Source organism: Hemibagrus wyckioides, linkage group LG07 (genome assembly GCF_019097595.1).
Source record: "Hemibagrus wyckioides isolate EC202008001 linkage group LG07, SWU_Hwy_1.0, whole genome shotgun sequence".
Lineage (NCBI taxonomy): Eukaryota > Metazoa > Chordata > Actinopteri > Siluriformes > Bagridae > Hemibagrus > Hemibagrus wyckioides.
In genome coordinates this window covers 11,733,207-11,758,539 of record NC_080716.1, presented here as the reverse complement: position 1 = coordinate 11,758,539, position 25,333 = coordinate 11,733,207, and the positions used below count along the sequence as shown (strand labels likewise).

At 38.2% G+C, this 25,333-nt stretch overlaps 1 protein-coding gene across 5 annotated transcripts in view; it reads right to left on the bottom strand.

Annotated features, from left to right (window-relative positions):
* The window catches only part of unm_hu7910 (un-named hu7910), a 30,036-nt gene that overhangs the window by 3,686 nt on the left and 1,017 nt on the right, over positions 1-25,333 (bottom strand). Inside the window, exons 2-19 of one of the 5 annotated variants that reach the window (XM_058394687.1) lie at positions 21,993-22,069; positions 19,925-20,077; positions 19,474-19,545; positions 5,759-5,812; positions 3,651-3,731; positions 3,220-3,255; positions 2,918-2,947; positions 2,599-2,634; positions 2,418-2,480; positions 2,289-2,318; positions 1,973-2,158; positions 1,779-1,864; positions 1,588-1,674; positions 1,322-1,472; positions 1,106-1,242; positions 870-968; positions 695-784; positions 462-602 (exon numbers count right to left, since the gene is read on the bottom strand). In XM_058394687.1, the coding sequence (XP_058250670.1) occupies positions 462-602; positions 695-784; positions 870-968; positions 1,106-1,242; positions 1,322-1,472; positions 1,588-1,674; positions 1,779-1,864; positions 1,973-2,158; positions 2,289-2,318; positions 2,418-2,480; positions 2,599-2,634; positions 2,918-2,947; positions 3,220-3,255; positions 3,651-3,731; positions 5,759-5,812; positions 19,474-19,545; positions 19,925-20,077; positions 21,993-22,038 (1,578 nt within the window). In that variant the 5' untranslated portion in view covers positions 22,039-22,069. The remainder of the gene's footprint in view (positions 1-461; positions 603-694; positions 785-869; positions 969-1,105; positions 1,243-1,321; positions 1,473-1,587; positions 1,675-1,778; positions 1,865-1,972; positions 2,159-2,288; positions 2,319-2,417; positions 2,481-2,598; positions 2,635-2,917; positions 2,948-3,219; positions 3,256-3,650; positions 3,732-5,758; positions 5,813-19,473; positions 19,546-19,924; positions 20,078-21,992; positions 22,070-25,333) is intronic. The other 4 variants (XM_058394689.1, XM_058394688.1, XM_058394690.1 and 1 more) reach the window with 4 other exon arrangements.

The following is a 25,333-nucleotide window of genomic DNA, read 5'->3' as shown; positions in this document are numbered from 1 at the left end:
AATGTTTACTGTTCATGTAACCCATGAGCTCAGATCACTTGGTTGATGATGTTTAATGCAAGCATCCAGCTATTTTCTGTACCACTTATCCTACACAGGGTCACGGTGAGTCTACAGTCCATCTCAGGGGACTCAGGGGACACCCTGGACAGGGTAACAACCTATCACAGGGCACAATCTCACACACACAGGTGCACTCACACACCCATTCTCACACTATGGACAATTTAGAGATGCCAGTCAGCCTACAACACGTCTTTATACTGGAGGAGAAAACCGGACTACCCAGAAGTCAAACCTGCCAAGCATGTGGCAACTAATTCACCAATTTCACATTTAGTAGACTTTTAACTGTTATGATGCATACATGTGAGTTACACAGAGGCAAAAATAGTTTGTTTACTGTTCTAAATTAATAGTACTGATATGAGGTTTTATATATATAGATATATATTCAATACCCGAACGAGTTCAACGTATCCAGTTTCTTTGGCTGTCCACCACGGTTGAGCGCGCAGTCCAGCCACATTATACAATGACCTCTGCCAAACAGAGGCGAAATGACCATGCCGGTAGCCAGCCTCGTACCATTCAAGAGCCCGCTGCAGAAATGCACACACGCAACCATTACCTCTTATTTGTAGGATGAATAAAATAAATGATGTGGGCGTTTTTTTTGTGGGTGGCAACTTACAGTCGGCTCTCCTACTCTTTGCAGTGCATCCCCAAGATGAAAATAAAATCTTCCATCATCAGTTCCCGGTGCCCCAGACTCCAAACCCTCCTAAACATGTACACAGATGAATTCACACCCAAACACAAATGATGTGCATACTGTACATGTGTTTATATATGACTGTCAGGCTCACCTTTAGGTAAGGTATGCTTTCTGCTATCATATTTTCAGACTTAAGGATGAATCCGTAATGCACCTTGGCAAATCCATCACTGGGCGCAACAGCCAAAACCTTGAAAAAGAAACAATGAAGGGGAAACAATATATTTTCATTACTTGAGCAGTAGAGAGTCTTTTACAGTAATCACTCTCATAATCATTCCATTTACATGCTGACCTAGGAAATCCTAGTCACATCAAAAACATTACCTCCTCATAGACTTGTTTAGCACCTTTGTTATCACCAATCAGAAGATGAGCCACTCCTAGATCATTCTTCAGAGTGATGTCATCTGGGAAAATCTGCACAAGCCTTTCCAAGGTTACTAAAGAGCCCTTTGTACGTCCTGTTAAGAAATAATCATTTAGAATGGACCTGGAGATGCACGTGAGGATGTGAGGATGTCAGTGCACATATGATCTTACCTAGAAACTGCTGTCTGTCAGCACGTCTCTTTAACGAGGTTTTAATAAGTTCTGCAGGAGCATCTGGGAGCTCTGCTGCCTCCCTGTAAGTGTTTACAGCCTTCAGGAGCATCTCATTACTACGCATTTTTTCAGCCATATCGTCCTCAGACTGAAAAAACCCCCACAAATGATGCACTGATCAGAATCTTATAATATCTATTCCATTATATGTTCGATGTGATTCTGCAGGAAAGCTCTTGTCTCTTTTTATCCAAAACCGTTACCTGAGCTTTACCATAGTGACTCCTGGGACTCTGAGGATACTTCTGCACAAGAGCTTCAAAGGCACGCAAGGCTTCTTCAGCTTTACCCTAAACATTTAAACCAACACGTTAAACACAAAAAAACAACCCCCCGTTTTATTTTAAAAAGACATTTAACTTGATAATTATTATTCAAGACGCACAGTGCCTACCTTTTTACGCAGTTTTTCAGCTGCATTGATTTCTGCTTTTATTGTTTTGTCAAATTTATTGAGGAGGCTTGGCTTTTTCTTCTTAACTGTGAAAAGTAAACAAGCAGACACATAAACGTCACTAAAGCTGAACGAATAAAATTCCTAACCTCAAATTATTTTTTTTATTTCTTTCACTTTTTTTTTATACTCACCCTCTGGTTCTGGTGCACTCGCTGGTTTAGACTCATCTACAGATGGAGACACTGTAGTCGTTTGAGGTTTGGATGTTTCAGTCACAGTCTCTGGGGTCAAGTCACTTGCCACTTCAGGTAGCACTGTAGGTTCAGCCTCAAGCGTCTCTGCAGCTTTAGGTTTCGGTGTATCGTCTGGTGTAGATCCTAGAGAGGATTATTACAATGAAATTTTAATTTTATTAAAAAAAAGGAGCAGATAAACAATGAAGCAAACAAACAACAACAATAATAAAAATAAAAAAACATTTTTTTTTGATAAGTCAAATAAACCTGCCTTTATTCTCATCAGCTAGAATATCTGCAACTAACATATTGGAAGATACAAGAACAAGGGTAAATACATTAAATCACAAATACCATAATATTTAATGGAAGATTAAGGATGGTTTTCAACGTAACCTACGCTCGTTTTCTAGCTGTTTATAGTATGAGTCTTCACCTTGGTATCTTTCTGTTGCTGATAGTTCTTGAATTTAAATAAAAAGAGAGGAGCAAAAATAAACTTTTGCATGTCGTTCCCATGACCATAGGGATAAAAGGATCTCAGAAAGACCGGCATATTAAAAACATACATTTAAAATTACCTAACGTTTTCTCCGGTGAAGCCTCTACAACTAATTCTGAAACACACAACAACTGATTAACTAGAATAATGATGTAATGGTTAAAGAGCTTAGTGCAATAATAATAATAATTATAATGATAATAATAATAATAATAATAATAATAATAATAATAATAATATGATAATATTAATATAATATAATATAATTATAATATTATAATTATAATAATATTATAATTATTATTATTATGTATATAATTAATGTACAAGTAAATTATTCAACACTATTAAGTAGAAAGCTGTACTGAGGTTTCACATGAAAACAACAGAAATCTCACCTCCAGTGCTGTCAATGCTTTCTTGTGAATCTGTGAGGAAGAAAGTGGAAGTTGAGAACAGCTCAAGAAGTTGAGAAGATCTTTAAGGCACGTTTCACTGATACATAATCTTTATAGGGTAACTATCATGATTATCATCATTTACTCTATGCTAGCATCAGTATTTTGCCAATTCCTCATCCAGCCCATGTTCAATACTAAGTTCCACTGATACTGTAACACCATACAAACAACTGATGTTTAAAATAAAATGTTAAATGTTCATGATGAGGCAAAAAATAACAATAGAAAATATTACTAACCAAAAGGTTGAAAAGAGGATGGTGCAGCTACCTTGTCTGCAAAAACACCAAGCAAAGTTAGAAATGCATAAAGAATATATATTTCAGCTTATATGTATTTTATAGACATATAGAATACATATGCAAAAATAAATAAAATATATTTATAAAACAGTTCACTCAACAGTTCACTGATTTGATAAGCAGTGTTCTAAGAGTGCTTATATTTATTCTAAACACAATGGGATGTTTGACTGTGTGCATCACTCTGTTCATCTGTGTTTAACACATACAATTCCGCTTCCTTTTTTAGAACAGTTACTACATTAGCTTTAATATCAGCAGCAGCAGACATGAGATGTGATACTTTTCAGAAATATAACTTTAGAATTTACCTTGTAGCGTAGAAGTGGAAGATATTTGTAAGAGAGACTATAAAGAGTATAACATGCCTTCATTAAGGGACACATCAGGCACAGGCTTTTCATTTTTCTCTTCTTCACTTCCTGTTTCTTTGTAGCTCTCTAGAGTATCTATAAACAAAAAAAAAAAAAAACGCATAATTGATACTGGCAAATTATAGTCACTTTTATAATTTTAGAAAATTATAGAAAATTATGGGGCCTATATTTGACTGAAATGTGCTATTTAGTTAACAAAAGTTTAAAGCCCTTCCTGACTTATGTGTCCCCCTTTGCACATTCGCAAAGATGTTAATGTGATGTGATGTGAATCAAAATCACTCAAGCTTCAGCTTGCATCTTAATACACTATATTGCTAACAGTTTTAGGACATCTGCCTTTGCATGCACATGAATATAATATGGAGTTGGCCCACCCTTTGCAGCTATAACAGCTTCAACTCTTCAGGGAAGGCTTTCCACAAGGTTTAGGAGTGTGTTTATGGGAATTTTTGACCATTCCTCTAAAAAGCACATTTGTGAGGTCAGGCACTGATGTTGGACTCACTCGTGGTCTCTGCTTTAATTTATCCCAAAGGTGTTCTATCAGGTTGAGATCTATCAACTGCAGGCCAGTCAAGTTCCTCCACACCAAATTGACTCATCCATGTCTTTATGGACCTTGCTTTGTGCACTGGTGTACAGTCATGTTGGAACAGGAAGGGGTCATCCCCAAACTGTTCCCACAAAGTTGGGAGCATGAAATTGTCCACAATGTCTTGGTATGCTGAAGCATTAAGAGTTCCTTTCACTGGAACTAAGGGGCCGAGCACAACCCCTGAAAAACAACTCCTGAATTCAATGATTTGGAGGGGTGTCCCAAAACTTTTGGCAATATAGTGTAAGTTTGGCAGACATCACTTCATAGACTGTAGTTTCACAACAGCAATATTTTTCCATTTCTCTTCATGCTAGCTTGAGACTCCACAAACTGATCCAGGATACAGCTGCATGCTTTATTTTCAACCTCACACATCCTTCATCAACCCATTGCTGTCTTCCTCCACTAGTTTCTTGTAGTTGCCAGCATCAGATTTAAAACCTCACTAAAAGGGGCTTACCAAACCCTGTTTCCTTTGGGCCTCAAACACACCAACCCTCAAGACACAAGGTAAACATGCATCAGCAGTCTTTCCTCATTTGGCATCCACATGGTGGAATAAAGTGGAGTTACTTGCTATATGTACATTAAGGGAAAATTCCTTGAACTGGAGTTCATTTATGATGGAAGTGATAAAAGGGAGGAGGTCTTACAAGATGGTCTTAAGCATTGTGAAAGTGATGCATGTTTAAGACCTGCAGAAAATTGCACTCAGACTAATCCCACACCTGGGCATTTAGGTCAGGACACAACACTGACTTGTCTAAAAAATGTCCCATTTTTTCTAAGACAGGGATTTGTGGGTGTACAGACAGGTGATATGGTGAAGTCTTTCCACAAATGTCAGCCTCTGTGCTCCCAGGCTATTCCAAAAGCACCACTGCATCTACTTGGTGATTTGGTATGGGCCTCGTTGCAGACAGTGGTCACTTTGTATTATTTTTAGTGTACTATTTAATTCCATACCTTGAGATGGTGCCACTTTGCAATGGAGTGAAGGAGATAATTCCATGTCTAATACAATACATAAACTATACACATTATAGGGCATTAAGCTGATTAAGTGGTTACTATCCCCAAACACATCTGGCTCGAACAGCTTAATACGCTTGTAAAGTTGGTTCACAAAAATGTTAGGAACAGAAAGTGGCTAAAATACTTGTTTGCTGTATATGAGATCCCCTATTTTCCCCCAATGTGTGGAAGTGAGAGTAAATGACTTGTTTGTGACTTTGACAATACCAAAAAACTCTTTAATTAAACTAAAGGAAAAAGATTTTTACCAACCTCACTCATACATTTCCTGTAACCAGTGTTACATAGTGAAATAGCTAAGATAGAAAGCATCCTGAACTGATATTCATTATACGCACATTCATATTTCATTCAGTTTGTATATGAAATATGATCATACAAGTAACCTGCGACAGCTATAATGTATTATTTGGTATAAGGGATGATCCCAGTATTATCTGCTTTATTCTGGTTGTGATCTTACCTGCTGTTTTGGTGGGCTTGTCCTTATTTTCTGAGACAATTTGCTCCTTTAGCCCTGAATGATGTGAGAGAAGCAGAAACTAAGTGAGTTTGAGTGAGTGGAGTGGTTGTGTGAATAAAAAGGGGACAAAAGAGAGCATCGAGAGAGAGAGAGAGAAAGAGAGAGACAGACAGAGCGGTGTGTGTGACTGTGTCTGCATTGGCAACTTGCTGAAAAGCGAAAGTAAAGATACAAAGAATAAAGAGCCTTTTGATTTGTTCGAAGCCTGCTTTCCACTTCCTCATTATTATTTACACACACACACACACACACACACACACACACACACACACATACATACAACTGCATGACTGATTAGGGTGCTACCTAGTAACTTGGCTTTCCTTTTCTTAAAAAGTCAATACCTTTCTCCATGACACCAATCAAACAAATGAAGAAATAAATATACAAGTGTGAGCAGGTACAATTAAGCTGCTAAAATACATTTTAATAGAGAACGGTGTTCACATGTAATAAGAACAACAAGATCAGATTTTTGACCACACACCTTCATAATTACATGCCATAATATACCCTTCTAATATTATATAGATAAAGTATAGATAAATATGTATATATAAATATTTATACATAAAACACTACAATTGTTCATCGAAACATTTTTTTTAAAAATTGGCTGCTTAATATGTTGCTTAAAATAAATCAATGATCAAGTGTTTTGAACTAAATGTCTGTCTTTTCCACACTAGACGATATCAATGAGGTTATTTCGTATTGCCTACAGATTTGATCCGATTATAAAAGAAAAGAAAAAAAAAAAAAAAAGAGAGAGAGAGAGAGTGTCCATAGTAACCATAATTCTCATGCTTTGGCCTCATTATTGAATATAAGATACACAATAGAAAACGTGTCAGGGAAAAATAAACACACGAGAGCACCAGTATGAGAAGCAAAATAGTATTAAAATAGATCAAATAAACTGCTACACCGCTTTCAGTTTTAAACAATAGACAAAAAAAATGAAAGTATCATTAGCAATAAAGCATTTGACTAAAATATAAATAGGAACAGAGCAAGAAAACAATTTTAAAAGCTAATATTAACCCCAAACTCAATCAAGAAAAAACGATAAATGCTTCCTTTTTATATAACACAAATATAATATATATATTACACTAAATATAATATATCCTTTAGCTAAACACTGAATAAACTTTATTCAGATATTACCACAAATATGCACCAAATATTCACCTAAACTCCAGGACCCAAATGTACTCCAGTACTCAAACGTTCCCGTACATTGGACGAACCAAAGCAGAGTACGAGAAGGTCAACCTCCGAGAACAAAAACATGTGATCTCCACTGCATCAGGTCGAATTGTGCAGCGTGTTCAATCCAAAATAAACAGAGGAATTAGACCATTCTAGACTTAGTTGACCTCGTCGTATCAGACACCTCTCACGTGTCATTTGTTTTCAATGGGTTTAAAATCAAACCTTCCACAGACCTCACACTGCTTATACGTTCATTTAACTGGTGGATTTTTTCCAGACTGAAGATTTCAGGAGACCTTTGTTAGATGCCTTTTTCTCCTCCTTCTGATCTTTATTGTGAGCAGACACTTCCTTCATAGATTCGGATTGTTTAGGCTTCTTCTCACTTTCCTTTTTTGCCTTTTCTTTGCCCTTGCCAGAAACCCCTTTCTCTGCTGCCTTTTCTTTTTCTTTTCCCGCTTTTTCCAATATTTCTGCCCCAGCCTTTTGTTTTGCTAGTCTTTCCTTTTCTGCTCTCTCTTTTTCTGCTTTTTCTTTCACTAGCTTTTCCTTTTCTGCTCTCTCCTTTTCAGCTTTTTCTTTTGCTATCCGTTCTTTTTCTGCTCTCTCTTTTTCTGCTTTTTCTTTCGCTAGCCTTTCCTTTTCTGCTTTCTCTTTTTCAGCTTTTTCTTTTGCTATCCGTTCTTTTTCTGCTGCTATCCGTTCTTTTTCTGCTCTCTCTTTTTCTGCTTTTTCTTTCACTAGCCTTTCCTTTTCTGCTCTCTCTTTTTCTGCTTTTTCTTTTGCTAGCTTTTCCTTTTCTGCTCTCTCTTTTTCTGCTTTTTCTTTCGCTAGCCTTTCCTTTTCTGCTCTCTCTTTTTCAGCCTTTTCTTTTGCTATCTGTTCTTTTTCTGCTTTCTCTTTTTCTTTCGCTAGCCTTTCCTTTTCTGCTCTCTCTTTTTCTGCTTTTTCTTTCACTAGCCTTTCCTTTTCTGCTCTCTCTTTTTCTGCTTTTTCTTTTGCTAACTTTTCCTTTTCAGCTTTTTCTTTTGCTAGCCTTTCCTTTTCTGCTCTCTCTTTTTCTGCTTTTTCTTTCGCTAGCCTTTCCTTTTCTGCTCTCTCTTTTTCTGCTTTTTCTTTTGCTAACTTTTCCTTTTCAGCTTTTTCTTTTGCTAGCCTTTCCTTTTCTGCTCTCTCTTTTTCTTTCGCTAGCCTTTCCTTTTCTGCTCTCTCTTTTTCTTTCGCTAGCCTTTCCTTTTCTGCTCTCTCCTTTTCAGCTTTTTCTTTTGCTATCCGTTCTTTTTCGGCTTGCTCTTTTTCTGCTTTTTCTTTCGCTAGCCTTTCCTTTTCTGCTCTCTCTTTTTCTGCTTTTTCTTTTGCTATCCGTTCTTTTTCTGCTCTCTCTTTTTCTAGTCTTTCCTTTTCTGCCTTTTCCTTTGCTAGCCTTTCCTTTTCTGCTCTCTCTTTTTCTGCTTGTTCTTTTGCTAGTCTTTCCTTTTCCACTCTCTCTTTTTCAGCTTTTTCTTTTGCTAGTCTTTCCTTTTCTGCTCTCTCTTTTTCAGCTTGCTCTTTTGCTAACCTTTCCTTCTCTGCTCTCTCTTTTTCTGCCTTTTCTTTCGCTATCCTTTCCTGTTCTGCTTTCTCTTTTTCTGCCTTTTCTTTTGCTAGCCTTTCTTTTTCTGCTCTCTCTTTTTCAGCTTTTTCTTTTGCAAGCCGTTCCTTCTCTGCCCTCTCCTTTTCTGCTTTCTCTTTAGCAAGCCTCTCTGCCCTCTCTTTCTCTGCCTGCTCTTTAGCCAGTCTTTCTCTTTCTTGTCTTTCATTCTCTGCCTTTTCTTTAGCTAGCTTTTCTGCTCTCTCCTTCTCTCTTGCTAGCCTGTCCTTTTCTGCTTGCTCTTTTCTTAGCCTTTCCTTTTCAGCTTGCTCTTTAATTAGCTTTTCCTTTTCTGCTTTCTCCTTAGCAAGCCTTTCTTTTTCAGCTCTTTCTTGTGCTGCCTTTTCTCTGGCTAATCTTTCTTCATGCTCCTTTCTTGCTTTCTCTTGAAGCAGTTTAACCTCAGCTTCCTCTTTGGCTTTTTTGGCAGCGAGGATGGATTTTCTCTCTTCTTCCTCTTGGGCCAGAATACTTCGGACCTCAGCCAGTGCTAGCTTAGCAATCTTTTTAGCCTCGATCTTCTCATGGATGATCCGAAGCTGCTCCTTCAGAGCTGCTTTCAATTTGTGCCCAATTTGTCTGGTAGAAGGTTCTAGATAAATGACCAAAAGTTTTCAGTTTGGGAAAAATAATTTGGCACTTCCCATGCAAAAATGTAGCTCATGCCTGTGACAAGCTTGTGCAATATAACAAATGTTATTCTTCCTGTGCAGTATTTTGTGCAAATTCAATTTCCTCTTTTAGAAGTTAGAAGAGCATTACATACATTTCTATATAGTTTTATCCTCTATTGGCTACAATGGCATGGTATGTATGTGCCACATGTTTTAACTAGTTTGTTATCACCATATTTGTATCAAGGAAATGACAGTCCAACAGTTCCCAGAAGAATTGAAGCTGTTATAGCCGCAAAGGGTGGGCCAACTCCATATTAAACCCTACAGATTAAGAATGGGATGTCATTAAACTTCATGTGAATGTAAAGGCAGATGTCCCAAAACATTTGGCAATATAGTGTATCTTGGCACTGATAAAGAAAAAATGTTTAAAAACCTGAATTTTTTCATTCCCATATTATATATGCCTATATTAAAAGCACCAAACACCAACTGTTAGGGAGCATCCAACAAATAAATGTAAAGCTATAAACACAAAATGTAAAGCTACTGTGAACACTGATCAATATATTTAGACCAATTTTTGAGGAAAACCACCTGCCTAATATTGTGTAGATCCCCCTTTTGACTCTGACCCATTGAGGCATTGGCACAAAGCTGTTAGCAGCAGATCCTTCAAGTCCTGTAAGTTGTGAGGTGGGGCCTCCATGTTTGTCCAGCACATTCCACAGGTGCTCCATGAAATTGAGAAGTGGGAAATTTGGAGGCCAAGTCAACAACTTGAAACATTTGTTTGGTTGGTTTGTCAAAACATTCCTGAATTCTTATCTTTGCAGAGTGGCAGGGCACATTGGGGAATACTGGTTCCATGAAGAGGTGTACTTGGTCTGCAACAAAGTTAAGGAATGTGGTACATGTCAAAATAACACCCACATGAATTCCAGGACCCAAGGTGTCCCAGCAGAATGTTGCCCAGAGCATCACACTGCCTCTGCAGGCTTTCCTTCCTCCCAAAGACTCACACACACCCAGACATCCACATTATGTAAAAGACAACATTATTCATTTGACCAGGCCACCTTCTTCCACTGCTCCATAGTCCAGATCTGATGCTCACATGCCCACTGTATGTCAAAGGTGGGCGGGGTTTGCATGAGCAGGCTGTGATGCACTGTGTGTTTTGACACTATTCTATCATAGCGAGCATTAACTTTTTTCAGCAATTTGTACTGCAGTAGCTCTTTTGTGGGATCGGACCAGACGGACTATCCTTGATAGAATCAATCAGCCTTGAGCGCCCATGACTGGTTTTACTAGTTCACTGGTTGTCCTTCCTTTAGTATTTTGGTAGATACTAACCACCACATACTGGGAACACGCCACAAGTCCTTTTGTTTTGGAGATGCTCTGAGCCAGTTGTCTGGCAAACTCAATTTGGCCCTTGTCAAAGTTACATTTTTCCTGCTTTAGACCAAACACACAAAACTTTGAGAACTGACTGTTCACTATCTGCCTAATATATCCCACCCATATACAGCTGCCATTGTAAATAGACAATCAATGCAATTCACTTGACCTTTCAATGGTTTTAATGTTACGGCTGATTGGTGTATATACTGGACTAAATGTGATATCCATTGTATGGTTTAGGAAGTCAAGCTCCTTTAATAATCTGACAGATTCAAAGAAGAAACCAGTTTTAATGGACTACTTAACGGATAATAAAACACCAGATACAAATATAACTGGATAGGTGCCAGTGATGGTAAGAATAACCAATATATTTTTGTGAACATGTGCGGAATAACAAGTCTGTTTGTCACCACCAACACAGACACTCTTTAGTTTAGCTCTTTAATTTTAGTCACTCCAGATGTGTCTAAATTGCAATGAAAGATACACATACACAAATAAGCCCTAACATTAAAACCACCTCTCGAATATTGTTAGGTCCCTCTCATGCCACCAAAACAGCTCTGACCCATTGAGGCATGGACTCCATTAGGCCTCTGAAGGTGCAGATCCTTAATGTCCTCTAACGTTCCTCAAACCAGAACAAAATTTCAGTGTGGCAGGGTACATTATTCTACTGCAAGAGACCACTACCTTTAGGGAATACAGATGTCATGAAGGAGTCTACTTGGGCTGCAACAATGTTTAGGTAGGTAGTACTTGTCAAAATAACATCAACATGAATATCAGGACCAAAGGTTTCCCAGCAGAACATTGCCCAGAGCATCACACTACTTCCGCTGACTTGCCCTAGGCTCTTTCAGTGGAGAACAGGGATGGGCACTGTGACCTGTCAGGGGCTGAAGATGCAGATCCTTAAATTCCTTTAAGTTGCAAGGTGGGGCCTCAATGAATCAGACTTGTTTGCATTGGTTTGAGATATGGGGAAGGCCAACAAGTCAACACCTTGAACATGTTCCTCAAACCAGAACAATTTTTTCAGTGTGGCAAAGTACATCATCCTGCTGCAAGAAGCTGCTGCCTTTAGGGAATACAGTTGTCATGAAGGAGTGTACTTGGTCTGCAGCAATGTTTAGGAAGGTAGTACATGTCAAAGTAACACTCACATGAATACCAGGACCCAAGGTTTCCCAACAGACCTGTCAGGGGCTGCACTCCGACCTGTCAGGGGCTGCAGTCACAGACCCAGTTAAAAGCAATGAAAAAAAAAAAGGTGTGTTTTGACACATTTTTATCATTCTATCACAAGTAAACCTTTTCAGGAGTTTGTGCTACACTATCTTTTCTGTGGGATTGGACCAGACAGGCAAACCTTCACTACCCACACACATCAATGAGCCATGGGCACCCATGACCTGTCACTGGTTCTCCGGTTGTTCTCCCTTGGACCACTTTTGGTATGTACTAACCACTGTAGTGTGGAAACACCCTGGTTTTGGAAAGGCTCTTAGCCAATCACTTAGGCATCATAACTTGGCCCTTGTCAAAGTCGCTTAGATCTTATTCCTTGACAATTTTTCCTGACTGCAACACATCAACTTCAACAAGAACTGTGTTCTTGTGTTCAACAAGTGTTCATTTGCTGCTTAATGTATGCCACCCCTTGACAAGTGCCAGTGTAATGAGATAATCATTGTTCACCTCACTTCACCTGTCAGTGGATTTAATGGTATTGCTGATCAGTGTACATCAATACACCTGTACATCACCTGCACAGCTTTGTCACTCTAAATAAAGTACGCTGTTAGTGAGAAAAAATGGGTTAAGGACATAGCTTTCCATGAAGGTAATTTCACCAGATGAGATTTCTAGATGATCGAATCATTACCCAGAGATTTTTTTTTAAAACGGTAAACTGCAGGCAGGGAAGAATCAATATTGCACAAGTCTAGATTGTGAACAGTCATAGTTAGTGTGCACACCAAGCTTCTGCAGTCACGTTCTGTTAGGCCACTCACATTTTTGTATTATTTATTTGTTCAGACACATTCCATCTCTATTTTGAATCCTAGACATTAGTTACTCATTACTCATTTACTCTACATTCCTGAAAACATGGCTTCCTTCAGAATCCAGTTCTAATCCAACAACAGGGTTGAACTTTGCCTTCTGTAGGAAGATATATCTCCAGGAACAATAATCTTTCCAACTTAAGGTTCAATACACAACCATAACAACAAACCAAAAATAAATCTGCACAACCATGCTAATTACCTCTAATTTTCTTAAGAATCTCTTCTTTCTCATCTGTAGTGATAGTGGGACAGTAACATCAGTAACATCGGCATGTTTCATGTCGCACATTTTAACTTTATCTTACATGAACATTTAGCAATTTACTAGCAAAGAAAATCCTGTTTCACACAGGAATACTGGAACAATGATTAAAACAAGTTTCAAACATGGATAAAACTGAGACAATGTATGTCAATGACAAAAAATTCAAATCAGACCAAAATTAAGAGTAGTGTTCAACAGCCTAAGGATGGTTACAGATTAGGCTATCTGCATCAAATATTCCATAATCGTGAATTCAAATCACTTAAAATAAACATAAGAAATTAGTTTATACTCTCAAGGACTGCTTTTTAAAATTAAAAAATAAATTAAAAATAAAATAAAATAAATTATTTAATTTTATTATTTATATTTTATATTAATATTTAATATTATTATTTATTAATATTATTTAATAAAAAATAAATAAAAATAAAAATAAAATAAAACTTTTATCTGCTAATAAAATATAACTTTACATAACTGCTAAACCATGCTAAAGCAATGTGCATCATTTAAAAAAAAAATTAATAAAGTAAAAAGATTCCCTCATGATTGTGGGGGCAGTAAAGATGCTGTGTAACATCATGCTCAGATTCTGTAAGTTTATTAATACTGGTCTGAGAACTGTTTTCCTTGGAACTTGTCTATAGATTTTATATAATTTTTAAAATATGTTAACCTAATTGTAAACAGTGTCAGTGAAGATCAACTACAGTCCAATTCTTACATCTGGTTATACTTAAATATTCAGATCTGTTCACTTGTGGAAGGCTGTTTGAGATGCAAACATGGCATGCTTCTTATTGACTGCCTTTATATGCTGTATTACAAATAGTAGTAATAGTATTTCAAACAGTGGTTACAGCTGATGATGATGACCTCAGATTACAGATTTCAGGCAATTTAAAGCAAGACTAAGATGCATGCTATATAGAGTATATGCAGAAACTGTCCATTAAATTGCTGGTAAATATTTATGACATGCGCCACTCTGAGACAAGGGCAATAATCCGACTTTGATTGTAACTGAACCATCAAGGCTTTTACACATTATGTTACATCTCATGACTTTAGAATGAAGGAAGCAGACTGTATGATTGGCTGTCACCAAGGCTAGAAGACACAATGCAGTGTGATCCACCAAGCGTAGCACAGTTAACATTAACCTTAGAGATAACAACACTAGAATTATCATGCATATATGGTGTCATTCAATAAAAAGCTACGCAGCCATGACTGGGATAATAAATGATCACAAATTATGATCACAAGGAACAATGACTATTCTTCAGCTGTAACACAACTAGCAATTTCGACAACAGAAGCCTCCTACATGCCAACCTGAGTGTGCGCACACACACACACACACACACACACGTCACACCTAAAATCCCTTGAAGCTTCCCAGCAGAACAATGCCTGAACAACAAGACATCCACAAAGAGCCATAACAACCAAAAAAAGCTGCTTTTCTTAAATACCTTTGCTTGCGTTCTTTATTTTAGTGGTCGGAGAAATACTCTCTGATACAAAAGATAAAAAAATACTGTTATTAGATACGTGAATATCTGATTAGACATTAGAAATTAAATCATTTGCCATTTACTGTGAAATTATGACCTTTTAAACAAACACTGACAAACTAACATTAGTTCTTCTTGTTAGACAGGAAACACAGACACATGACACTATGGAGACCGTTCAAAGCCATTTCCAAGTTTTAAAAACGACTTCTGGGTTTAAGACAACTTGATGCTGCATGCATGAGCAGGAAAAACACACTTTCCTACAAAAGATGAAACACCTGCTCTATTTGGATAAATGCAATAAGAAAAGTGTGTTTGCTTAATTTTCCTGGAGGGATTGAATCACCAAAGCCTGCTATAATTGGAGGAAATTGCAATTTTTTCAAAATTTTTCAGAGATCTGGGCCACGCTGTGTCATGTGACGTCAACACAGTGTGCATTCAGCCAAAGCCATCTTTAGCTGTTTCAAGTGTGTAACAGCATCATAGAAAGTGATTACATGTGTTTTCACTGGTAGGCTTTTCAATGAAGAATCCTGTGCAATTTGACCAATTCAATAAATAAACCACACAAAAAAAAACTCTGCAAGATGCATTGCAATTTCAAAAAATAAATAAATTAATAAATAAATAACAAATAAAAATAAAAAACAGTACAGAAAAATCAAGCATTTTGGCTGCAACAATCACAAAAAACTCAGCAGAATCCTGGCAGGACTGATTATAATTATGATTAAATATAAATCAGCAACGCTATAATGTTGTGAACTAATTTTGTGATGACAAATCACACAACACATGTTATAAGTTAGCTTTTTTTTTTTTTAAACATTAATTTAAAGATAAATAACAGGGCAGAAAGGAGTCAATATTATGCAATGTTATAAGCATTCAGCATTAGTGAACTACTGAAAACATTCCATATCAGACTACTGAAGTACTGAGACATCTGTGTACTATGTATTTAGTCAGAAATCTCATTTAGCAATTTAATCAACACAATTGCCAGTTTCAATGACTCGTTTCGAAAGCCTCCTAGATGCCAACATAAACACACACACATACTGTACACCGATCAGGCATAACATTATGAGCAGTGAGAGGTGAAGTGAATATCACTGATTATCTCCTCATCATGGCACCTGTTAGTGGGTGGGATATATTAGGCAGCAAGTGAACATTTTGTCCTCAAAGTTGAAGCAGGAAAAATGGACAAGCGTAAGGATTTGAGCGAGTTTGACAAAGGGCCAAATTGTGATGGCTAGACCACTGGATCTCGTGGGGTGTTCCCAGTCTGCAGTGGTCAGTATCTATCAAAAGTGGTCCAAGGAAGGAACAGTGGTGAACCGGCGACAGGGTCATGGGTGGCCAAGGCCCATTGATGCACGTGGGGAGTGAAGGCTGGGCCGTGTGATCTGATCCAACAGACAAGCTACTTTTGCTCAAATTGCTGAAGCAGTTAATGCTGGTTCTGATAGAAAGGTGTCAGAATACACAGTGCATGATGGGTCAGGGATGTTTTGGCAGCAAAAGGGGGACCAACACTATATTATGCAGGTGGTCATAATGTTATGCCTGGTCTGTGTATATTTAATGATTATAAGCCACAGACAGTGGACAAGCAGCTTTCCTTAAATACCTCTGCTTGCTTTCTTAGGTGTCTTGGTCACAGGTGATTCCTCTGATTCATAAAAAGAAAAAATGTTAATAGACATGTGTATAACTGGTCACACAGAAAAAGGTAAACCTTCAGCCTCTGCTGGTCTTGGAAATAGGGTCTCTCTCTCTCTCTCTCTCTCTCTCTCACACATACAAACATCAACCATCTTATGCTTATGGACCTTAATCTCTCTCTGCAATATGGAAATTACTCAAAGACATTCGGAAGCATGCAGATGAAAGCAGGCCGGTACACAGCGTTGTGTGCATTAGCTAAAACCTGTAGCTGCTGAGAGCTGTTGTTCTCCCACTCACTTGTGGGAACAAATTCGAGAATTATGCTGGACTTTCTGCACAGAATTTATATAATTCTCAACCTACATGCATTAAAGCACACACACAAAAACTAGCCAGTTAACAGTCTGATGAGTGAAATATATTTTCTTTCTCAATTCAAATCACTCACACACACAAAAACACACTCATTTAAACATATAAGAAGAGCTACTTTGTTTACTGCTGAAGCTGTGCATGCTGATACTCTACATTTCATTTACTCATTTACTCTACATTCAGAGTTCTAAGTTATGGGAATATGTCCCGTGGAATATTTCACACTATGCACTGTGTACTCTATAGTCTAGTTTATTAATTTTTAGAAGGGTAGCATCGTCTCAAATAACGTTTTTCTGTGGTAGCAGAAGCTGATAGCAAATAATGATAAAGCAGGTGATGTGACACTGCTAGCTTTAGAAGAATCCAGTGAATTATTGGTTATGTTAAAAAGTAAATCTCACAACGTGAGCTAATTTCAAAAGACACTGTCCAAGTGTCCAACATTCCACACTTCATTTGCATTATTAGCATTTACATGTGCATCATCCGGTACTTGAACTGCACTAGGAAACACTTACACTACTTAAACTATTTATACTACAAAATGATGTAGTATAATATACAAGTATGCGATCTGGGACGCAGCTCTGGAGTAAATATTGAACACTATTTGTAAAAAACCTAAATCGTAATTCATTATTTTTGTTTTCCTCTATGCCCCGCTGCTGTAGTTCAGATTTTAAAGCATTAAACACACATTAACAAAACACACACACACACACACAAACACACTGTAAATCTTCTCCAAATCTCTGCATTGCTGTATATGACAGTGATCTCTTTGACTCTTTCTCTCTCTCACGCGCACACACACATCCACACATGGATGTGAAACAGACAGCGATCTGGAACAATCCATGCAATGTCATCACAATGACACACAAGCAGCAGACTTCTTTTACCATTTCAAACTCAGAAGGCAAGCAGACCTGTGCATTCCTCTACAAGACGAGCGCATCCAAAACGTTCTTTAAAATCCTTTCAGTCAGGCTACAGTACTCTAACTCAAGTTACAGGACTAATGCCCTCTAACTTCATGACATACCAGTGACCCTCTCCTCCTCCTCCTCCTTCTCCTCCTTCATAACACTCTCTGCATCGCCTCCACCCTCATATGGCATCAGCACATCACACAGAAATGCCAGGAAGCTTTTTAACAATTCAGAACTGCCATCTGCTAAAGCATCAGCGCTCTCTGTGTGCACAGAGACAAGGCCTTTGCAAAAGTCAGGCAAGCCTATAAAGCACAAAATTGAAGAGTGAGGGATCTACAGAAAAAAAAAATACACAAATCACACACTTAGCTTTGGATCATTTCATTTCTTCAATCTCTCATTCTAGACTGAAAGATTACAACTGCACACATCTGCACTTTATTATAGTCTTTATTATAGACTATATTATAGTCAGATTGGCCACCAATCCATCCATCCAGGCAGGCATGTAGATAGATAGATAAATAGATAGAGAGAGAGAGAGAGAGAGAGAGAGAGAGGGACAGGCAGACAGAAAGAAAGAAAGAAAGACAGAAAGAAAGAAGAGACAAACAGATAGATAGATAGATAGATAGATAGATAGATAGATAGATAGATAGAGAGATAGAGAGATAGAGAGATAGAGAGATAGAGAGACAGACTATGGGCGGACGTTTTAAATTTTCGCTTGTACAAGTAATACTATTTCTATCGTTATTTTTTCTTCTATTTTTGTCTATTCTACTTTTTATGACATGAGCAGTCCTAAAGCGTTTCACTGCGTGTTGCACTGTGATTGTGATCAATTTTGAATCTGAACATGTGAATTTAGAAAGTGTGATCATTTTACAACGTAGTGTTGAGGTTCAAAGTCAGTATAGACAGATGTTGGCTGCTCTTATGGTGTTTTACACCTTATGAATTTTCTTTGAATATATTCTGATATTAGTATACTGTATTTTTTGTTCATCACTTTGACATACCCTGTGCTATTTAAAGTGCTTTCTTCATAAAATTTGAAACCGGATATTGAATTTGAAATCCCAGCAATTATCTGAAATGTCAGCAGTAAATGATTTTTGCTGCTTTTTTTCTAGTGTGGTGCGTTATAAAATGAAAGCCATGTGTCATTATCATTAGCTGCCTATTTTAGCGCCACTGGATGTGAGCTCTATTAGGAAAGCACACTGCAGGGGATGTCAACTGGAGGACTGCGAGGTGAATGTGAACTCAGTCAAGTCTTTCAGCAGATCGTACCGATTTACGTTTTAAAACAGAGGTCATATCTACTCAGAGTTTGAGGAAGTGGCAAGAACTAGAAAACAATTCTATTTAAATGGAATTTGCCTCCAGGCCAGTTTCATTACCTTCTGTTGAACCACAATACAAGAGCAAGGTCTGATTTTCATTAGTCATATATACGCAGTAAAGCATCTCACCTCTTCTATGTCCCACAACGTTGCCCTTGCTATTCATGCTACAAGTGTATTGTGGGAACTAATACAGACATATAGTCGACAGCATCTAAAACACTTGCACAAGTTACTTTATTTTCTGAACAAGGCCAGAGCAGAGTACGAGCTGCGTTCACGTTCACAGGAATTGCTGCACAGATCCAGTGCAACCAAACTCATACCACCTCCTACAGGTAGTCTCGGATTTGGAACTGTGGTCCAGATTCAAATGATTTATATAAACAGTAAAAGATGTTGAGAAGTACAGGCTGGGAATCAAGGACCTCAGTCAGTCATGCAGGAAGTACACACACGCACGCATGCACACACGCGCGCGCACACACACGCGCGCGCGCACACACACGCGCGCGCACACACACGCGCGCACACACACACGCGCGCGCGCACACACACACACTAAAACTCACCCAGCAGAACTTTGGCATCTTCTACATCAAAGTCCCCATCACCATCAGCATCATAAACTTTTCCAAGTGTGCCTGCGAAGGAAGAAGAGGATTTTTTTACCATAATTTATCAGACCACAGAACCAAAAACAGAACCAAAAACTTTGATACATAAATGTCTCTATTCTCATTTCAAACAAAAAAGCAAAATGATGGAAGATTCTGCGCAATCTGTTTTTATCTTATGTAAATTATATAAAAATATATAGAAATGACATGCTATGTCAAAGGGGAGAGGTATAATAACCGAACCTTGATTTCCATACAAAGTTTATTCATTTTAAAATGCATTCACATGAACCTTTACCCAAATAGGTTTTAAACAGAGTGCATCCGCTTCTAGCAATGTTTCACACTGCAAAACCACAGATGAGTTTTTGCAGTGACACAAGAGAGGAAATGGTAGACGTACCCACAACATTGTTGTACTCGACTAGATCAAACCAGACAACAGCCACGGACATCCAGGCCCCCAGCAGAGCCAACACTATGAGCCAGGTGAAGATTGAGTATCCCTCAGATTTCTTGGGGCTCTTACTGACAGCAGCAGGTACTGCCTGGGGCTCTGTGAACACAAACACAGACATGTACAATGACAGACAGGTTCCAGGCACTGATTCAGTCTTGGTGTTTATATTTTGTGTTAGGATCCTCGAAAGGCAGTCACAAGTTAGAAGAAGTTACAAGTTACATAAAACATTACTGTGTATGTTATAGAAAAATAATGAACCACATAGTGGACACAGAATGATCCTGTAACCGCATGGTTGATTATTTTCCATGGTTGATTTATCTTGCACTTCTGTTATGGGCATGCTGTTAGAGAAAACTAATCAACACCTTCTAAACAGAATGAATAAATAAATAAATAAAAATCAGTAGCATTGTATTACAATTTATTTTAATACAGTAATCTAGTTCAGTGTATATTTCTGCACCTGCCTTCTTAAGGTATGTTCACCCATATAGTAACTCGCAGCACCAAAGCGACCAGAGATCGTTCATTTTCAGTGAGAGCTGCCGACTTCGGGTGAATTGAGCGTTTGACCGCAGGTGATGATATGTGAGTGTGTCCAGCAACTCGAAAAGTTGAGGAAAGTTCAACTTTATGCGAATATGAAGTGCTTTAACGCAGCGACTACCGATAGGAGTGAAGACAGTAGAGTGCACGTGATCTGTATCAAAAAAACACACACTGCTTCTCCTTCATCTCTGACATGATGCATATATACACTGATGACTCTTATATACAAACATGTTCCTCCAGATTTTCATTTTAGCAGCAAGAAAACTAATTTGGAAAGCTAGTTGAGCCGGAAAGCTCAAGAAAAGAGAATACGTATATAATAAGCCCCCCTGACATGTATGATATTTGTAACAAACCTTAACCAGTTTACCTTCCTCATCAGTTTAGCTCACTTATATTACTATGTTCAAATAAAACATAAAAGCTACTGTGAGCTGCTTTCTATGCCCCCAGTGACAAGAGGAACTGCAGCTTGCTTATCTCATGAATCAGCACTTCCTGAGTGCATTGGAGCGATGTCACATCTACAGTAAGATTAAAAAACTAAAATTAATATCGCTCAGAAGCCCTTGATGAAACTTGTGAAAGAAGAGTCATATTTTCTCATCACTGCATTTCCAGGTAGCAGCCAAATGCCTTTATGAGACAGAAGGAACAGAGGCTTAAAAAAAATAAAAATAACAGGATCATGTAACATGGGACGGCATTGTATTCTGCTGACAAGGTCACCTACTCAATTGCTCACACAATATCTAGGCTCCACAAGCTGAAGAATACAGGATCTAAAACACAATGGCTGTGTCCTAAATAAATAGACTTATTTGAGATGTTTCTTATGACTAGACATGCATTGATCCTTTTCATCTCTCTTGGTTAAGAGAGGAGCAAGTATTGATTAAAACTGCAAACAGATCCGATACTGATATCCTTGCAGTACCCAAGCTTGTGCTATGTTATGCAGAATATCACAAGCATGACGGCTGCTTAAGTACAGTGTGTGTTCTGTGTCCATGTCGTTTCACTCACCATCACAGCATGTCAGTGAATCAGATCCAAATTTGATACACCGTATCAGATCGGTTGATTGCTAGTTAGGACCAAACAAGGATGAACATGCTTTCATACTAACTACATGCCGTCTCTTTATAAATAAACCGTATGTGTTGGTCAGCGTGGCAGCAAGAGACAGCCTTTAAACAGAAATATATGAAATATTCTCAGCTCAAGGTTGCACTTGAATTGGGATTTGGGCCTGACCTCATGCTGACATGCTCTCATTAGACACAAAGGCACACAATTTAAGTAAGAAATGATAAGCACTCCAACTCCAAAACACACACAAAACGCTGAGAGGCACCACAAGTAGCAAGCGAGTGTTGCTGCACAGACGAAGGGTTCATGCATGCCTGACCAGACCATTTCTCTTCTCGCATTCCCTTGAAGATCAATCTACCTTCCAGATTTGCCATTTTGGTTCCATCTGCTTCTGTTTCTCCCATCCTAACCCCCACTAAGTGCTTCAGAGGAAACCTGCAAGGGAAAAATAAAGTTGTTTTTTTTTCTCGCTCATACGAAGCAGCAGAAGCACTAGCAGCGTTCGCTGGCTCAGCTGCAACCCGATCTACGCTCGGCCTGTTGGGTATTTTTAGGGGTGCTGTCACCACACTTCGCTCTTCTGGGCCTCATATGGAGACGAAGGACTGTGGAAGTGCCTCGTACGCATGCTCAAACTCACACGGGGTGGTAGGACCACAGCACCGCGCTGGGCGTCACTTAGATGCAGATGTTACTCCTTTGGAATTCTGTTGCACTTTTTACACACTGAGATGAAATAATGACTTTCATTCACACAATCAGGGACAACTCAATGTAGATCACAAAAGCCCCCCCCCCAACACACACACACCTTAAGACATGTCTTAAAATATAACACAGTTGATGTGTTATTAAGCATAGATAGCCCAGAAATAGCCCTGAAGATTTGAATGCGCTAATGTCTGTAGAGTTTTCAACTCAACCTTAACACACTGGCACCATTAAACACACTGGTTCTCAAAGTGGAGCGATTTGCTCTTTTTGTTATAGTGGACAAAACCCACTACAATTAAAGTTTTTACATTTTATTTATTTATTTTTGTAAGTTATTATCCTGTTTGCCTGCTCACTGACGTATAAAATAATAATAAAACGTGGACATAACATGTTCTGCTTGTGGAAATTTCCAGAACAGAAAAGGCTCTGAGGATACTGAGATGGTATGTGAAATTTATTTTAGAGGCTCCAAAAGTATTGAGAAGTCCTGTGATAGAATATATTAACTTGCCTGGTAAATCATTTGAAATACCACCAAACATTTATATCATATAATGGTCAAACTTTTAAGCCGTATTTAGGACATGTGCAGGCAAGACATTAAATTGTTTATTTCTCTGTTTTTGTCCACTCACTACACATTTTGATATATTTTGCATCACTTTTAATCTTTTAAGATCATCAAACTGTAAACTGTAATACAAGACCCACTGAAGTAAACACAAAATAGTTTTTCCATTTATTGAATGAATACATTGTCCAACAAAACTGGCCCTATGTGTAAAAGTCATAGCCCCCAAAATTAGACACACTCAGACCAGACCACGACCAGCCATGTTAAAACTAACATCGGAAACAGAACTTTTTCAGCTAAAGCTGAAAGGTCTGAACAAGCAGCACATTAGGCTGCTATGACAAGAAATTCTGAAAGCGATGAGAAAGTTACTGAAAAACATCACCCTAGAAAGGGTTACAAAGCCATTTTTTAAGGCTCTGGGATTCCAGTGAAACACAGTTTCATTATCTACAACATTGGAGCAGTGCTTAATCTACCAAGACTACAAAAATTCCTCCAAATGTGCATTGACAACTCATGCAGTAAGTCACAAAAAACCCAAAACACATCTGTAAAAGCTACCGGCCTTGCTCGCCTCAAATCAAGTCAGCATGATTGGAGAGTTGCAAGATGAAAACCACAGCTAGTCAAGAGGCTTGTCTTAAGTTTGCAAAAATAAAACACAATGATGACCCCCCAAGCCTTTAGTGATAATGTTCTGTGGACTAATGAGTTGAAAAAAAAACTTTTTTGGAAGAATCTGGTTTCATCTTGCACAAAGCTAGTATAGTATTCCATAATAATAATAATAATAATAATAATAATAATAAAACAATACACCAATAGAGAAACATGGTGGTGGTAGTGTGATGGCTTGCATATGTATTGCTGTTCAGGGTATGGTTGACTTGCCATAATTTATGGAAACATGAATTCTGACAGAAAATCCTGACGAAGAATGTTCAGTCATCATTCTGTTTTCTGATACTCAAATGCACACAAGCAATTCTACATCTGAATGGCTCAAAAGAAACAAAAATAAAAGTTTTCCTCAACGTGAAAGTCTTAGCTCCAGTTATCAGAAGCATTTGGTTGGAGTTGTACCAAACGGATCTTATGGTTTAAGTCATCTAGGTGTTGCATAACGTACCTCACTGAATGAGATGCTCATATGCAACCTATGTTCTGTGTTACCTCATGTTTGATATTGTATACAGATTTGAAACCACTCAGCTTGACAAATATGAAATTATGTAATTACTTCCTCATAACACAAAATTTCAGCTTTCATATCCTAATAACTAGATATGTTAAACTACTAAGAACATGCCACCATTTACTTGAATCCACGCATTTTTCAAGTGTTCAAAAATATCTGAACAAGTGACAGACAGGTAGTTCTCATTACCCAGGTGCCCTGTTATATTGATTGCATAATCAATTAATAGCTTTGAATATCTACTCCTGGTTTAAGCCCTGGGTTTCACCTGCGAAGTCTGCATTTGTTGTTAAAAGAATGAACCAACATGAAGATCTGAGAGCTGTCTTCATGTTGGCGAACTGAGAAAAAGAGGGAAAAATCTCTCAGAACCATTGAACAAGCACTAGGCATAGCCAGTGCAGCAATTTGGAATGCCCTGAAAAAGAAAGACAACCAGAGTTTGAACAGTTCAGCCGAGGAAAACAACAACAGCTGATGATAGATACATTACAAAAAAAACCTAAACAACAGTCAGCGACATCTCCAACAACCTCTACACATCAGGGGTGAAGGTATAACAATCCAATGTTTGAAGAAGACTTTGTGAACAGAAATATAGGGGCCATACTACAAGATCCAAACCCCTCATCAGCACGAAGGTCAGTCTGGAATTCACAGAGAAATATAGATATGAGCCACCAACATGGACCTCAAACAAAGTAATGGGACAGCCAAAGTTTGGAGAAATAAAGGATCTGCTCATAATGACAAGTCATCATGCTTGACATACACTGATCAGCCATAACATTATAACCACCTGCCTAATATTGTGTTGGTCCTCATTTTACTCCACTAGATCCCTGAAGGTGTGCTGTGGTATCTGGCACCAAGATGTTAGCAGCAGATCCTTAAAGTCTGTAAAGTTTGGTGTGGGGGAACTTGATTGCACAGAGTCCTGACCTCAACCCGATAGAACACCTTTAGGATGTATTAGAGCACAGACTGTGAGCCATTCCAAAACTGGGACGTCTGCCTTTCCATGCACATGAACGTGAGTTGGCACGCCCTTTGCAGCTATAACAGCTTCAACTCTTCTAGGAAGGCTTTCCACAAGGGTTAGTAGTGTGTTTATGGGAATGTTTGACCATTCCTCTAGAAGCGCATTAGTGAGGTCAGGCACTGATGCTGTACGAGAAGATCTGGCTCCACCAAAGATGTTCTATCG